The following is a 16,452-nucleotide window of genomic DNA, read 5'->3' as shown; positions in this document are numbered from 1 at the left end:
GAACATTCTTGGTCTTTAAATTTCCATTGTTCATTGTCCCAAAATGAGGAACAATACATCACATTTTGCACATTTTTACATCTCGTTACCATAGCGTCCTAACTTCAAAAAGCAGAAACAATCTCTAAAAGAAACTTGTGCATCATAAGTGCTTCCCGAAGAGTTATTAGAGTGAAGGAAAGGGGCGTTTATCGATACACAACGGTGGCTCTGAGGTCCAAATAACATCAACAAATCAAAAACCAATTAAAAAAACTAAAACAAATTTGAGAAGATTTGACCAAATAAATAAAAAGGTGAACAAACATTATCAAGCAACACCTTTCACTGTTTCTTCTTTTGTTTCCGTTTTAACAGTTTGACTTCTGGAAATTACTTTTGTCTCCAAAGCATTTGTGAAATGTTGTTTTGATGTCTAAAATGTAAAGTTCCTTTTTTTTAAATATCAATATCAATATCAATCAAAGCGTATCGAGGGGTCTTTCAATCATGATTATGCCATTTTTAGCCCAAATAAAAAATCTGTACTGTTTAGCCTCTGAATTGAACATAGACAAACGCAGAAGAGCGTCGTTTTCTTTATAAATGTCCTCCATCTTCAGAAAAATGCAACAAGAATGTGCTATAAAACAAAAAACAAAATGTTTATCGCAGTGGGGTCTGTCACATGGTTTTGCATGGAGTGATTTGGACTTCAGGGCCACCGTAGTAATCCCAAATAAAAGTATTGTTTAGCATTTTAGTGTTCTGGGGGTTCAGCTGTGTTAGACCCCTAATGGCTTCACTAACCCTTCTGTTGGGTATTTTACTGCACAGAGGCATCTGGGGAGGGTCAAATATTTACTTACAAACCCTAATTTAGGTTAGAATAAAGAAGGAAAAGGAACTAAACTCAGACTGTGTCCGTTAAAAATGAAATGTCTTACAAGAAGACACAGTCTCCTACAAAAACAAGCATGCTAGATCTCACATCAAAGATCCTTTTCAACCAGAGGATTTCAGCAGAAAAACCATCTGTCAAGTGAATAAAGAAGGTGTGATGATTCAAAGTTCTCCTGTGGTCACAGGACCAGGACAGCTGCAGGTCCTGGACTTGACCACGGATTTCAGAGCGGCAGGAATCTCGGCATGTTTCAAAAGCGCAGCAGCAAATCTCTCTCCGGATGAAAAGAATGGAGGTGTCGCAACGAGCAAACTCAAGATTTCCCAACGATTCAAAGGCACCGTGTGACAAACCAACGGCCTCGAGCGCCTATGAACTCGAGTCCACGTAGCTCCAACCGCTAGACCGATGGAACATTTCAGAATACTTTTGATAAAAACTTGTTTTTATCAAATGGGATCTCATTACAGTCACCTCAATGAGCGCCATCTCATTTTTTCAATGTTTGAATCCATAAAACCTTGAGATGGAACCAATGTACCTTCTTTTTGACATGACAGTTGGTTCTGCCTCCCAGGGACTCCTTTGCTTTAAAAAAAAAAGACTGAATTGGTCTGTCTAAATGATTTATGTGCCAAAAAGCTGTGGGTATGGAGAGGCTTGCCAAAGGAAATATCAGTGGAGTCCAAGCACACAGCCAGAGTGTGATCTCACAATACGCAGGCCAATCTGCTGCCCCTTATGATGTAATGATGCCATGCTGCCCAGTCCGCACAGATCACACCTCAAACGCTCAACACAGGATGTGCAGAGACGATCCAGCATCAGAGCGGCGCTGAAGCCGGCCCATGCGGGATGCCGTTCGCTTGTGCTCGCAGAGCAGCTCAAGTGTCTTTTTACGCTCGTTCAAACCAGCACACTTTTACGCCGTTAGTGATTCACGCTGGGATGCGACGGTTTCCTTACCGCACTCTGCAGGAGCCCAGTCGTCCTAAAAGGACACGGAGAATGATGGGGTTACCGGAAGAGCAGGCCCGATGACCCTCTAACGGCAAACCCAAGCCTCCTCTAGACACTACCGTGTGATGGATAGCACCTTGATTCCAGTTATTACACTGCAGTCAAAGACAGAACAGCCTCTGAAGGCAAACTGAAGCCTCAACTACACCAGAGGTCTGCAACCGGAGGCTCCAGAGTCCCATGCTGCTTTTTTATCCATCCATTTTGGCTCTATGGCTTTGAGGATAAATACAAATGATAATCATTTTGGTTCATTACATTTTGTATTTAATTTTGGATTTTAACATGTTTGATAACTGAGCAAAACTATGGTGATCTACAGTCAGAGTGGCTATTAGAAGAAGCTAATGGATGGATGGAAAGAAAAATGTGCATCATTTGCACATTAAAATACAAATTATACATAAAAAGTGCAAAACTTACACATTAATCAAGAAAATATATATATAAATTTCATAATTTGCACATTGGTATAAAATAGTAAAAAAGGGCATTTACAAATAATAAATAAAAAGTGCAAAATTTGCACATTAATCTACAAAAGTTAAATAGAAAATGCTTAATTTGCACATTATTATACAAATAATAATAAATAAAAAATGTATAATTTGCACAGTCTAAAAATAATTTTAAAAAGGTATTATTTGTCTTTTATCTACAAATAATAAATAAAAAGTGCTGCAACAGGAGAGTCTGATTTGATCTATTTTTAAAGAAACTTGTATTTGCCAAAGTCAGGCAAAAAAAAAGTGTTTTATAAAATTATAACACTGTCATTATAGAATAATTATTCATTATAATAATCATTGAAATATTTAAAAGCTACATTTTATAAAGTAAAGGTCACAAAACAAAGTGTATTTTTTTTAACGGCAAGGTGCGACTTTTTCTTGGCTTCTGGTCTGTAAGACATTGGCTCCAATGTCTCTTATTATGAAAAAGTTGCAGACCCTCAACTAGACAGTAACGTTTAACGGATCGCCCGCGGACTCCAGTTCTAACACCACAGTCAACAGCTGTCCGTGACAAGAAACCAAACCAGCTCTGACAGGCTTTTGTTCTGAAATTTCTGGAGAAGTAAAGAGACACTTCCTGTCACGAGAACAATTGGCGTTCCAGCATCGGTAACCCCTATAATCTGCTGTAACAAAGATTCCTAACAACAGATGAAAAAGGAAAGCAAAGCCAGTTTCACCGTAAAAAAGATTGACCTCTTGACCTCAGCAGCCCCCCCCACATACAGTAAATGTTTACATGTATGGCGTTTTTCTACCTTCCTCCAAGGCCCAACGTGCTTTACAGACAGCCCGATTGCTGCACCATGGCCGCCCCACCGCCCTGTAAATGCAATCCAGCCTGACTCCTCCCCCCTGGTGTTCCAAACAGGAAGTACCCTTTGGCTCAAAAATCCCACAGACTCCAGTCCTCACGTACAGTCGATGGTACATTCAGCCTTCACAGGAAACGGCGTCTCACCTTTGGCCTTTCGTCCAGGATTTGCTGCCGAACGTCCTTGTGTTTGTCCTGCAGCCTCTCCTGTCTTTTGCTCTGAGCGTCCTCCAACTGAATAAACATCAACAAACCAAATTCAGTGATGACTCATCGAAAGAAGGAATGAAGCGGCTTCACAACTGCTCACCCTCTTGATGTACTGCACCACCTCATTCACAAAGGATCTGTTGATCTCCAACTTCTCTCTGCAGAGACCAACCAAACACACCTTCAGTCTGCACTGACACCTAGTGGTAACTTGATGGAACATCAACGTCCACCGCAACAGAACCTTTGGTTTTGGGCTCTACTTACTCTTCTGTCACATTCTTGTCTTTGGATTTGGCCTCAGTGATCTTCTCTTGTCTTCTCTTGTCCATCCTCTTCTTGAGATCCTTCTTTTCTCTGCATGACGACAGACAGGATTTTAAACATCTGCACAGATTCTCCGTCGTTTGTGTGAACGGGCGGCCTTACTTTTCACAGATGTCTCTGAGCTTTTTGAGCTGAGCACTCTGGCATTCTTCAGCTAAACCCGTCAGTTTTTCAACCAGCTGGAAAGGATCAAGCAGAAGAAAAATAATCCTATGTTAGAGAACAAAAACAAAACCCCCAAAACATGCTGGCTCCAATCGGCACACTGCTTATTCTGCTTGTTGGCCTCCGCTTGACTTCCTCTTCCCTGACACCTCAGCTGTGTTCTCTGCAGATGCAGTGGAGCAGAACTGGTTTGTTTTTCCAAACCCTGCGAGACTAAATGAGCCCAAATATGTGGGTCATCCTGCACAAGGACAAGACCTGGAGATTTTCTGGAGCTGCTGCACCATCACGCATGTCTATGTGTCATACTTCTATTAATGCACACACAGAAAAAAAGAAAAAAACATTCGGTACACAATTCATGACCTTGTATTTGCTAAAATGACGCTTAAGTCATAAATGACTGACAGATCAAAATCACTGAACAACTTCAGTTTACAGCTTCTAAACAATTCTCATCTATAAAACTTTAATAAAGGAGCCAAAAGGCAAATAAAGGATCAACATGCGTCACTTCAACAGAACACAAAAGAGTTTTTTTTTTAACTCTGCTTACTGACAAACATTGACTCATTTAAAATGATCTTTTAATGAAAAGCACCCAACTTTTACAAAGACTTTCCCTAATTTTATGGGGTCTAATCCCAACTTTTGAGGCTTGACTTTAATCTGACGAGTGGGTCAGCTGTAATCTGACCAGGAACCAGGATTATTTGTTCTGTCAGATGTTCCACTCCTTCATGTCAGAATGGAGCCTTAACAACAGAACAAGTCAACAACTAAACAAAAACACACACCATCTTCTGCTGAGACGCACACTGGACACTGAAAAGAAAGACTTGGTGTGAAATGTCACAGCGGTGCAAATCTCTATTCCGATATATGAAAGACATGGTGTCATAGAATTCCAGCCGCCATGACTAATTCCTCCTCCATCATCGATTTTCCAACAGTCTGAAGAATTTAAAGGTCGCCATCCGTACATCACTACCAAATCTGGAGGGCGGTGTGAACTTTTCTCTGACCCCACCTGCTTTATGTGCTCCCGTTTCTGGTACTTTTCGCTGTAGTATTGCTCCTGACGGAGGGTGAGGAGCTGCTGCTGCTGCTGCTCCTTCAGCTCAGCCAGCCGCTGGTTGCACTCTTGATCCAGCTCCGTCAGCTCTTGGTCCAGAGACGACAGGGAGTGTTCAGACTGACTGCAAACAGACAGACCAACAGGTTAGGATCGCTGGAACGCCTCTTTATGTCCATCGAAACAGAAGGGATACAAAAGAGGCAGTGTTCAGGCTGGTTGAAGAAGATGAGGGGCACCTACCTTTTCTTACCGTCTCGTTTATAACTCTTCTGCAGGGCCGACCTCCTGCGCTGATGCTGGCCCTGGAGCTCGGAGATGCGGGCCGTGTGCTCCTTGATCATCTCGCCGGTCTTGCGGTGGTGTTTGCGGACCAGCTCCTTCATCTCCTTGTACTGCTTCCGCTGCTCCCGAACAAAACTCTTCTGCTGCTTTAACTCCTCCACCGTGTGAGCCTCCAACTCTGGAGACACCAAGAGATAAAGCAAAACAGGAACTTCTTAGGGAAATAAATGGAGATTTATATCCAATTGATTATCGTAAATATCAATGTAGGGTCAATAGAGACGAATCTAGAGGATCTTTACAACCAAACGACCACGTTCCTCCACAGAAACGAGAACTTTACCCGTGAGGACGCTCTGTATGATGTCTTCAGTCTTCGCCGCCGGCTTCAGCGAACCTGCACCCCCGGAACCAGTTTGCAGATTAACCGTTAAGCGAAAATAAAACATTCAACCTTTTTTTGTTGGTAAATTTTTGCACCTGCAGACTGAGTCGGGCCGACCAATGAGGGCGGTTTGGAGGGGATGATGGGCGTCTCCAGTCCATTTTCTGCAGGCTGCACGACCCCACGGTCCACTTTGGATTCTGTGGGGGCATCACTTCCTGCCTCCACCTGCTCGCCACACGAAGAATACAAGAGCAGACATGATTGTTGCATCTGGTATTTTTGGCACATCTTTTCAATCTTCCTCCAGGAAATCCTTCGTTGTACCCGAGTAAGTTTGTAGCTGTTGAAGCCCACTCTGTGCATTCCTGCTTTTCCTTGCACCTCCCCACACCTCCCCATCGTCTCCACACCTAACTTCCTTGTGCGGCGGTTGCCATGGACACCACATCAAGCATCTCTCTGTCAGCAATCTGTAGCAATAATCACATCAGCTGGGAAACCAGAGAAAAGCCGACTCCCAGGGACGACGCTGCTTTTCAGGCTCCTCCGCTAACAACATCAGTTAACCTGATCTGGGCTCACATCCCCAAAACAAAGGAAAAACATGGATTTCAGAGTAAAAGTCCTTGTTTCCCGTTTTAACTGAAAACTTAGCAGCTTTCAGCACAAATACATAGTTTGTATTTATTTCAAAATAAAGACAGTGAAAATGTAAATTGTATTCTTTACCAAATTAAATTTTTATTAAATTAAATTATTTTTGCATTTCCCAAAATAGCCAATAAAGATTAAAAACCTCTAAAAAAAATTAATTGAATCATTTTATCAAATAAAAAATATGAACGGTAGGCATCTGTCTATAATTTTCCCCAAAACATTTTCACACAGACTAGATTCTATGTAATTTCAGAGATTTCTTTTCCTGCATGTGACTCAGTAAAATCATTTTTTCTGCTTTTAAAAGTCTGAATTTTGGTCAAATTCAAAGTCAGCTGCGACTCGGCTCTGCAGGTAATCTGGTTTGAATTTGTCACAAGAAGAACTGATTTGATATTTAGAGACGGAGGGTTTTGAAGCGATGCTGCAGCTGCAGTTTACCTCAAGAAAATCCCAGACTGAGAATTAAAAATGGGACAGACCGTTTGCTTGGCCTGGAGGGTAAAAAAAGCCAACATGATTTTGGTTTACGATCCATCCTATCACCATTCTAAAGTCTGGATTTTTAAAAGATTTTTTTTAGTATTTTCAGATTGATTCTGCCATGCAGCCGCCATGGACGGTGGCCCTGAAGTGCCAATCATATCAACCAAAAATCACTCAATCAATTTTAAAGATTCCAATGACAAAATTAATAAAGCATAACAAATATAAAAAATACAACATTACATTTATAAAACCAAAACGTTAAAAGCAAACAAAAAAACATTTTGGAAAACAAAAGTAATTTCCAGGAAACTAAATGAAATGTTAAAAGAAGGAAACAGAGAAGGTTTTATGGGACATCGCTGACTGGATGATCTCCAGTATCGCTTCATGTCAAATTAACCTTCAGATGAAACGATGGACCAACGCCATCATCCCATCAGCGATGTTACACATTACCTTCCTTTTCTGGTTTTCGTTTTTGTTTCTCATTTTGTTTTCTGAAATATAATGCTTTTTTTAAATTGTCATTGTGATCGTTAAAATATGTTTGTGCCAAGTAATTTGTTGATGTGATTTGCACTTCAGGGGGGTATTCCAGGAAGCATGTTTAAACTAGCCTGACTTTAAGCCTGAACTCTGGCTGAAATCCACCTGAACTTGCTTACTCTGGGTATGTCGGTTCCAAAAGACCGGATATGAGTTGGCGTAATTACGCTCGACTTGGTAACCCTGGGTTAACGCACGGTACATAAAGACATTCTCAATAGATCGCCGATTTCTGGAGTCACCATGGAAACGTGTGTAGAAAAAAAAGAAAGCGCGACACTTGAGACGGAAGTGAGACGGAGTCTGAGATTTTAATGACGGTGTAGGTACCGGATGTTCTCGGGTTGCCGGATGTTCTCGGGGTCCTTCAGGGTCCTTCCAATGAGTTATATCACTAGAGGAGACATCACGTGGTTCCTCATGGGAGGAGAACACCGCCATCTTGGTGAGGTCAAGTTTTGAAGACCAAACCACTTTTATAACATTTAATAAAGAGCTCTGTTTTTGCTTTCAATCACTTCATTATATGAAAAAGAAGAATGGCTTGAAATTGCTTAGTTTTGTTCAGAAATAAAAACTTCACGAGTACCCCTAACTTAACTAGTATTAGACTACTTAGATTTTTTCTATGTTCCTTTATTTTATTTTACTTATGTTTTTATTTATTTGTGTGTTATGTTCATTGTTTCTTTTTTTCCCCTTTATTCTTTATTTTCTATGTCAATATGTTATATTTGGCAATGGTGACTGATCTTCGAGGCAATATTGATTACATCGTTATTGTTCGTTGTTAACGTTTATGTCATTGTTAATGTATGATACCGCAATTGTCAATAAAGTTTTTAAAAAAACTTAGCGACGTTAACTCATTGGTCGTGGCAACTTACAGCCAATCAAATAGTGTGACGTCATCATTGGTCGAAGGACCCCGAAGGACCCCGAGAACATCCGGCAACCCGAGAACATCCGGTACCCACAACGGCGGTTAAAAATTATAAGTCCATCAAAAAAGTAACACGGCTGAAAAATAATTTAAATTATTTAGTTAAATTTATTCAAACTCAATAATTGTTTATACAACTCAAATTTACGTATTTATCTAACTAAATGTCCCATTACTCCATTAATCTTTTTTCCATCTTAATTACTTATATTTCTTGAACTTTCATATGTCTAAGTTTGAGCCGGCAGATATGCTCATTTTTACAACAATAAAAAGAAAGGAAAAAAAATTCACCGAGTGCAAAAACTCACTAAAGAATTTTCCGTTACTGTCATAACAATATTGAGCGGTAGGGGTGCTATATAAACTCATCATCCTATCCTTTACTCTCACTCATGGTGCAGAGACGTAAGCATAGTAGGACAAAATAGCTCGGCCAAACACGGTGAAACACAGTAAAACAGCTATACAACTAAACACATTTTGTAAAAAACCCACACTTAAACCCAAATCCGTCCAGACAGGCAAAGGGAATGATATCCCAGAATCCCTTGCGGTGCCGATCTAACGGCAGCACCAAAGTTACACCTACTTAATTGAATTCATTTGAACGAAAGGAAAATAACTGTCTGAAAACCACGTGTAATTTTTAACAAATAAATTTCTAACAAAAAAATGATTTATCTTAACTGAAGCAAATAATTACGTTAGATCAAAGTAAAAAAGTTTATCTTTCCAACATCCATATGTGGTCTTATCATCCTCTCATGGTGGAAAAAGTATTATCTGAGCTTTTTCATCCACTAAATCATCTTCAAATGGACACGCCATGCTGCTTCACCTCTCTGAAAACAAACTAACCTTCAACTAAACCTACTCCCGACCAGGTTATGTTCAGAGCATGAGTTGCCATGGTAACTTGACCTACCCTGAAACATACCTCCATTTCTGGAACCGAAAGCTGAGGTTATCAACTTCCTTAGCCTCAAACTTACCGTGGGAGCTAGCAGAACCTGCTTTCTGGAATACCCCCCAGGGCCACCGTAGTCCTGGACTGAAGGACCAGATTGTTTTCAAAATGTTTCATTCTTACTGCGCCTTTGAGCAAAATTTGTAGATTTTGAATGGCGTTAGCGTGGCGAGCTCGCAAAAGTCGCGCTTCTTTATTCCACATATTTTACTCTGCAGACCCCTATGCACGGGTCCTTTTTGTGGACTCACTATTCTCAACAGCACTCATCAGACTCACACAGGTTCCTAGGGTCCACCGTCTCACGGGACCTTAAGTGGACCGCTCACATTGACTCACTCCGGAAAAAGGCTCAGCAGAGGTTGTGCTTCCTGTGACAACTCAAGAAGTTCAACCTGCCTCAGGAGCTGTTGACCATCTTCTACACGGCAATAATCCCATCTGTCCTGACCACATCTATCCCAGTCTGGTTTGGATCAGCATCCAGACCCGACAGGAACAGACTACAGAGAATCATCAGATCTGCTGAGAGGATTATTGGTTCCAGCCTTCCCCCCCATTCAGGACCTGTACCGATCCAGAGTCAGTAAGCAGGCTGGCAGAATGGTAAAAGACCCCTCTCATCCCGGACACTGCCTTTTCAGCCTCCTCCCGTCAGGGCGGCGCTTTAGGACAATGCACACCAAAACCACTCGCCACAAAGACAGCTTCTTCCCCCGAGCTGTCACTCTGATGAACTCCTGACTCCAGAACACTCAAGACCACTGAACAAAACCACAGAAACTGTCACACTAGAACTCCTGCTGCATTTTGTCTTGGTCATGTTATTTCATATGGTCATGTTATATTTGTTATCTTATTTAGTTATGTGTATTTATTCCCATATCTACCTTATATTACTTTATTTTGTATTATTTATCCTTTTTCTGTCTTACCCCCTCACACTTTTTTTATACCTTGCTAGTTTGCATGAGAGGAAAAGAAACCGAAGACAAATTCTTTGTACATAAGCTGAACTTGGTCAATGAAGCTGATTCTGATGACCATAGTAGGAATGTGGGCGTGGTTTAAAAAAAGCCTCTGTTTCCAAGGAAATCCAAAAATTTGCTTTCACTGATTCATCCAAAAAATACGTTTACTTTTTAAAATATGTGTCACATGTGGGAGCTATTTGGCCAAAGAGGGCGGGTAGAAAGGAGAAAACGGGAGGGCTGTAAGGGTACGTAGCGCCCGCACTATACAACACCCCACGCGGATTTAATGGGTTGTCTTTTTAAACCACATGTTTCATAAAAATGGGAATGATTCTGTTCTAAAAAGCTGACAAAAATTTCCACTTCCGGTCTTAAATGCCACTCCAGAAATTCTTTTTGATCCGTTAAATCAGGAATAGACGGGCATAGAATCAGATGTAAAACATATTCCCACATGCGTTTTATTTTGAAAAGCCAAATAAATCTCTACAGTTTGAAGGTAAAATGCAGCAAAGCAAACCTCTTTGTCGCCCTCTTCCTCGCCTCCTTCCTCCAGAGTGAGAGCAGCCAGCTGATTGGCTCTCTGCTCCATCAGGTTGACATAGCGTATCGGATTGGACAGCGCTTCTATGACGTCTGGGGAGCAGCAGGGAAACTTATTACATCACAGATCACGGAAGGAGGAACGTCACCAACAATGTTTTATGAACGGCGACTCACCTGCAAAGGTGTCGGGGACGTAGTCCTTCACTTCCACGTAAACGAACAGGGACGGTAATGTCAGCAACTGGTTCTTCTCATTCCTCAGGTTGATGTAGTGATAACCTGGAGGGTAGAAACGGCATTTGTCAGAGTCTGCAAACATGCATGAAAACAAAAAACAGGAATGTGACTTTGGGGCGTGGCTACAACTTTCGCAACAAGGCGATTTTAAGCTTAATTTTCGTCTTATTTGTCCTCAATCATCAGAAAAACAAGAACATGTTAAAAGCACCATTTTTTATGGGTGTCACGTTCAACAATTGGGAATGTCTCCACCCGGGCCAGACATGCCCTTGTCAAAAACAAACTCATCTCATTCATCACTGAAAAGCTCACTCCTGCATCTTTGTTTGGTCTGATTCCACTCCAGCTCCAGAAACCAAACCATAGACACAACCGGTATGAATTGAGAATATATTTTTATGTTTATTGCTGGTTATTGGATGGGAATAGAAGCCCCATGAAGCTTTCCTTGGGGTTCATGTAATTGTGGCGGAAAAATGAACCACCCATTCAGGGCTTTGAAACCACACAAAACAGCGACATCTGGTGGCGAACTGGATGTATATCATATGCTTCAACTAAGCTCCTTGTAACACTTCATTGTGAAAATAATGAAAAAACGTCAAACAAATAATGTTGTTAATGATGATTTAAAAAAAAACAACGTAAAACAAGACAACGAGTTACGTTTTCTGTGAGGAGTGCTTGACACAGCAAAACACACGTATGAAGAAAATAAACACAAGGCAAAAAGAAAAAAGAAAAAGAATGTAAGTTGGTGGTCTTAAACCCAGGATAGAAGTATTTTATGTATGAATAACCTTCATAGTGTACTTTCTTATTAGGAGAAACGAATCCTGGGCTACAATACGTCTTTTACCAGGAACCATGGTAAAGTGCAATGAACTGACGCTGATTCCAATACAGGGGAAACAATAAAACTTGTTGGGAAACGTTCGGGATTCATTTGTATTTCTAGAGAATAGTGACTGTTCAAACACAAGAGACATCTGAACCGGGGTTCGACCAAACGATGCTATTGGCGCTTCATACGTCATCAACCATGTGATCTGCGCCACTTGACACACGGCCCGAAACATTGTGCCGAATCACTTTGCTTCATGAAGGTGAAACAAGCTCTGAAGCGTCTGTGTCAAACAAGTTAAATTTGAGAGCATTTTGATGTGTTTGACATGTTAAGTTTATGGAAATGTTCGATTGAAATACTGATTTGTGTCTTTAAAGGTTTTCAACCTATCTTGTTCATCATCTATCAGACAACTACCTGCCAAAATAAATAGAAAAGCAAAGCAGACGAGCGATTGAGTTGATTCCATGTCCTTTGGGAAACGAGGTCTATCGAGTCGGACAAGAGCTGAAGGAGACCAGGAGACTCGACAGTAGGAGTAGATCTTTCACGAGATACACTAATATTTAGATGTTGAACTCCAACAACAAGTTTGTCACCTGGACGGATGGCAGATGCAGGAAAGATGCGGTGGCCGATGAACTTCCCTCCTTCCTCAAACACTGCAATCCTCAGAGAAGCCAGCGTGGGGAGGACAACCTGAAAGAAGGATCCAATCTTTAGCAAAAGACAAAACAAAAGAAAAGATGCAAGGATAGAGACGGACGAGCCGCGGATTTACCTTCTTAAACACGATGGCCTCCTCTTCCCAGACCGGGTTGATGGCGTTGCCCTGAGACGTCTTGGTCTTGAACGCTTTCCTCTTGGTGTCAACCGGCAGGCCGAACATGTCGATCTCCACGTATGTTCCTACCTTTTTATCAGACAAGAACTGACCTGAGAGGATCTAAGAAGGAAAAAACATAAAATAGTTTTATTGAGGCAAAACAATTGAATATGTGTAGAAAGAGAAGGTTTTTCCACAATCGCACCTTAACCGACAGCGTGTTGGCGACAATCCCGTCCACAGTGCTCTCGGTGAAAGGGTCAAAGTGCTTATCCGGTCTCCTCATGAACTCCGGTTTGAGTCTGTAGCCGCACTTCCCGTTATACTCAAACATTCCTAGGTTCAGCTGCATGGATAAATCTGAGGAGGGCAAACACAACACACCTCTGACATACGCTCCAAACAAACCACATATTTGTGTCTAACTTCTAGTTTCTTATCATTTCAGACTAACTAACCAGTACCTTTCCAGTTAGATGTAGCGATTAAAGTTTTTTGATTTTGTAAACATCCTATTTTAGGCAATTTCTCTAAAGAAACACGGTTTTATTTACTATTTTAAAGCGAATGGTGAGCAGTCAAGAAACAGACTTGATTGATTTCGAGAATCTAGAACAACTCCGAATTTTTAGGACAAATTAATCATAAATGTAAAATTCTAATTACCAGAGCAATATACCCAAATATTCCACTTTTTAGATCATTTCAAGATTTAATTTTGTCTTAAAAAAAAACAAGCAGGAGATCACTACCTTTTTTAGGAGATCCTACCAAGATAAAAGCTACTAGTTCAACTGTCAGATATTTATAAAAGTGGATTTGGATTTTCTAATGCTGGTACTGTAACAACCACAGAGTAAGGGCCACTAAAAAAAAGGATAATTATAAGAATTAAAGTTGTATATTTACGAAAAAAAATAGTAACTTTAAAACACATACATTTACAAGAAAACAATTTGTCCTTCGACGTAAATATACAACGTTATCTCGTAATTTAATACTTTTTTTTTTCTGGAGTTGTATTTGAAAAAAAAATTTGTGTGTAAACTGGCCTTAATAATCCAACGTATATAACAATTTAGATCAGCGGAAATCTTTCTAACCAACCTCCAACTTGCACAGAAACATGCCTGCTTGACTGAGAATGAATTGAGCGACAACAAATCAAACGTATCCCGAAAGACGCGCCCGCATGTTAAATGAGGAGAGAGACATGAAAATGGCACAGAGATAAGACTACAAAAAACAGAATCTTAAGTAAAAAGAAAGAATGATCCTTTTTTCCATCTTGCAAGAGAAACAATCTTATCAAATCATTTTTTCTCGTCTATTGAAAGAAAATCTTCCAATGGGGTAAAGAAATCTTGACTTATCTTCTTTTGCAAAGTAAAAACCGTCCAGACATTAAAATTCAAGTGCTGCCTGGTTCACAGTTTTAGCCCTAGCTGCTTTTTAGATTCTGGATTTTCTAGTTTGTTTAGAGACGGACATTTTTGCATCGGATGAAAATCTACTATTTAATCCTTACAAAGAACCCCTGTTTCAGATGTTGAAGATATTTTAGCAGGTTCTATCTTTGCTCTACACCTTTAGGAGCTTTTATCAAAATCCGTTGAGGTTTTCTTTTGTCTCATTAAGAGCTAGGATCTAGAAATAAGGAAATTACTATTTAAATGAGTCAAAACCTTTTTTGCTCCAAAGTCTTGATAATACATTTAAGACAAAAAAAAACCACAACTGTGAATTTGGTTAAGGATGTTATTTTGTGCACCAGATAGTCGTCAAAAAATAGTTTCCTTCTCCTCCTCCTCCTCCTCCTCACCAACGGTCTGGAAGTTCAGCGCCACCAGCTGACAGCCGGCATTCCAGAAGAGCTGAGGGTTGTAGTTGGATGAATCCACCCGGGTGCCTTTCGGGTAGATCCTGCTGAGCTGCAGCTTGTTGTATCTGAGCAGGACTGGTTAAAGGCGAAGGTCACATCTGGATCAGCAAAGGGACTCAAAAAGATCAAACCAATTCAGAGGGATACTCCACAAACTCGACGGGACACTTGGTCAGCTGCTCCAAAGCTTTGGTCTCCACAAACGACGACATCTGGTAACTGCGGTTGATCTCTGCAAACACAGACGATGAAAGCAACACGTGCAGAACTTCAGGAGTACTTTTTCTTCGTGTTTCAGGTACTTTTAGAAGTCTCAAAGCTGTGAAACTTGACAGGCTGGATGTAAAGGACCAAGTTGGACATTTCTTCTGTGGCAAAGGCCTCGCTGCCTGCTGTGCCCTGAAAAGACCAAACGTCGTTTCTTCAAACAACAGAAGGTGAATCTCAAAAGACGGCATTGGGGTGCAGGACCACCGACAGACGCACCTCATCCATCGAGCCTTTTTTACAGTCGTCATCGTCGTCGTCTTCCTCGTCACTTTCAGCCTCCACTTCACCTGAAATCCCACAAGAAGTCTGATTCCAATCAAATCGTTTGCAACGCGATGACATCTTCGTCTGGACACAAACTCACCGATGGACTTCCTGCTCTGGGCTCTCAGCACAAGCTCAGCGGCCTCACAGGGCTGGGGGGGCTCTGGTTCCTCTTTGGTTGAACCTGATGGGAAAACAAAATCATTTTTATTTCACATTCTCTTTTTAACACTATAATTGACTCGTTTGCTGTAATCTCAGATGGACCACAACGAAATAGTCAATGTTTCCAGCAGCTGGGTTTTTTCCTTTCCTCCAGCAGGGGGCAGTATGCACCAGGGTAGAAACTTTTGGAGGAAAGTCTGAACACAACCTGAGTTTACTGAAGAACTATAACTGAGTTTTCTGTCTCAGAAAGGCTGTGCAGAGAAAATTAAAACCAAATAAAGTCTGAAATTATCACAGGAGAAAAACACAAATTCACCAGGTCAACAAGAATCTGACATGTTATTAGAAGAATAAATTCTAACATTTTTTTCCACTAAATATGAAATTACGCAGCTTTTATTAATAGATATTGTAAAAACTACTCAGAATGTGCAGCACTTCTCTGTCTATCCTATAAACATCTCAGCTTATATTTTATGATAAAAGATTTATAGAAATAAATCGGCATCATTTTATATTTAAGGTTCAATTTCTGACATACATGCAGTTCATATTTAATGTTATTCAATTATACTATTATTAATATGTATATTTTCAACTACACACTAAATACTATTATTTATATAATTCACTTTACCCTGGAAAGAAAAATTGAATCCAAAAGTCCTATTCAGTATTTTTCAATCTCTTTCTGGTAATATTTAAGACTCAAGAACAGCCCCCAGAATGTGTTCAACGGCATCCATGATGTTAAAAATGACCAATATTTGTGGTTTTTGATTAGCAAGAATTATAAAAATATGAAGTTTATCAAATATGAAACAGAAATCAGGCACTTTAGATAATTTTTCTAACGTACATTTTTATAAATGTTCTGTTTTTATGGATCAACAACATCTCAAGTAAAATGGGAAAAAAAAGATTTTAATAAAAATAGCCTCTATATCAATTCCTTTGAGACAAAGAATGAATAATCAAATGATGAATATGATAAATCCTGCAGAATTTCAGGTTGAATTAGTTTTTCTCCGGGTGAACTTGCTCCCGACGAGATTAACTTCATGGGGGATGTTACCACGGCAACAAACTCAGATTATGAGAAAATCAGGTTTCATTTCAGCCTGAACTTACAGTAGATAGATCTGCTC

General features: G+C 40.3%; 1 protein-coding gene across 4 annotated transcripts in view; it reads right to left on the bottom strand.

Moving 5' to 3' along the window:
- plcb1l (phospholipase C beta 1-like) overlaps nucleotides 1–16,452 on the bottom strand; it is a 192,232-nt gene that overhangs the window by 11,885 nt on the left and 163,895 nt on the right. For 2 of the 4 annotated variants that reach the window (XM_078943207.1, XM_023952846.2), the window contains 18 exons: nucleotides 15,237–15,320; nucleotides 15,089–15,159; nucleotides 14,905–15,001; nucleotides 14,750–14,834; nucleotides 14,543–14,667; nucleotides 12,926–13,080; nucleotides 12,676–12,840; nucleotides 12,494–12,593; nucleotides 10,982–11,086; nucleotides 10,782–10,897; nucleotides 5,775–5,907; nucleotides 5,638–5,691; nucleotides 5,253–5,472; nucleotides 4,965–5,133; nucleotides 3,872–3,948; nucleotides 3,710–3,799; nucleotides 3,543–3,600; nucleotides 3,380–3,466 (listed from right to left, as the gene is read on the bottom strand). In XM_078943207.1, the coding sequence (XP_078799333.1) occupies nucleotides 3,380–3,466; nucleotides 3,543–3,600; nucleotides 3,710–3,799; nucleotides 3,872–3,948; nucleotides 4,965–5,133; nucleotides 5,253–5,472; nucleotides 5,638–5,691; nucleotides 5,775–5,907; nucleotides 10,782–10,897; nucleotides 10,982–11,086; nucleotides 12,494–12,593; nucleotides 12,676–12,840; nucleotides 12,926–13,080; nucleotides 14,543–14,667; nucleotides 14,750–14,834; nucleotides 14,905–15,001; nucleotides 15,089–15,159; nucleotides 15,237–15,320 (1,991 nt within the window). Of the gene's footprint in view, nucleotides 1–1,849; nucleotides 1,875–3,379; nucleotides 3,467–3,542; nucleotides 3,601–3,709; nucleotides 3,800–3,871; nucleotides 3,949–4,964; nucleotides 5,134–5,252; nucleotides 5,473–5,637; nucleotides 5,692–5,774; nucleotides 5,908–10,781; nucleotides 10,898–10,981; nucleotides 11,087–12,493; nucleotides 12,594–12,675; nucleotides 12,841–12,925; nucleotides 13,081–14,542; nucleotides 14,668–14,749; nucleotides 14,835–14,904; nucleotides 15,002–15,088; nucleotides 15,160–15,236; nucleotides 15,321–16,452 lie in introns of all 4 variants that reach the window. The other 2 variants (XM_023952847.2, XR_002872859.2) reach the window with 2 other exon arrangements.

The sequence above is a fragment of the Oryzias latipes genome, chromosome 24 (genome assembly GCF_053564925.1).
Source record: "Oryzias latipes strain Hd-rR chromosome 24, Olatipes_Hd-rR_3.1".
Lineage (NCBI taxonomy): Eukaryota > Metazoa > Chordata > Actinopteri > Beloniformes > Adrianichthyidae > Oryzias > Oryzias latipes.
The sequence above is the reverse complement of the archived record's forward strand: the minus strand, read 5'-3'. Positions and strand labels throughout refer to the sequence as shown.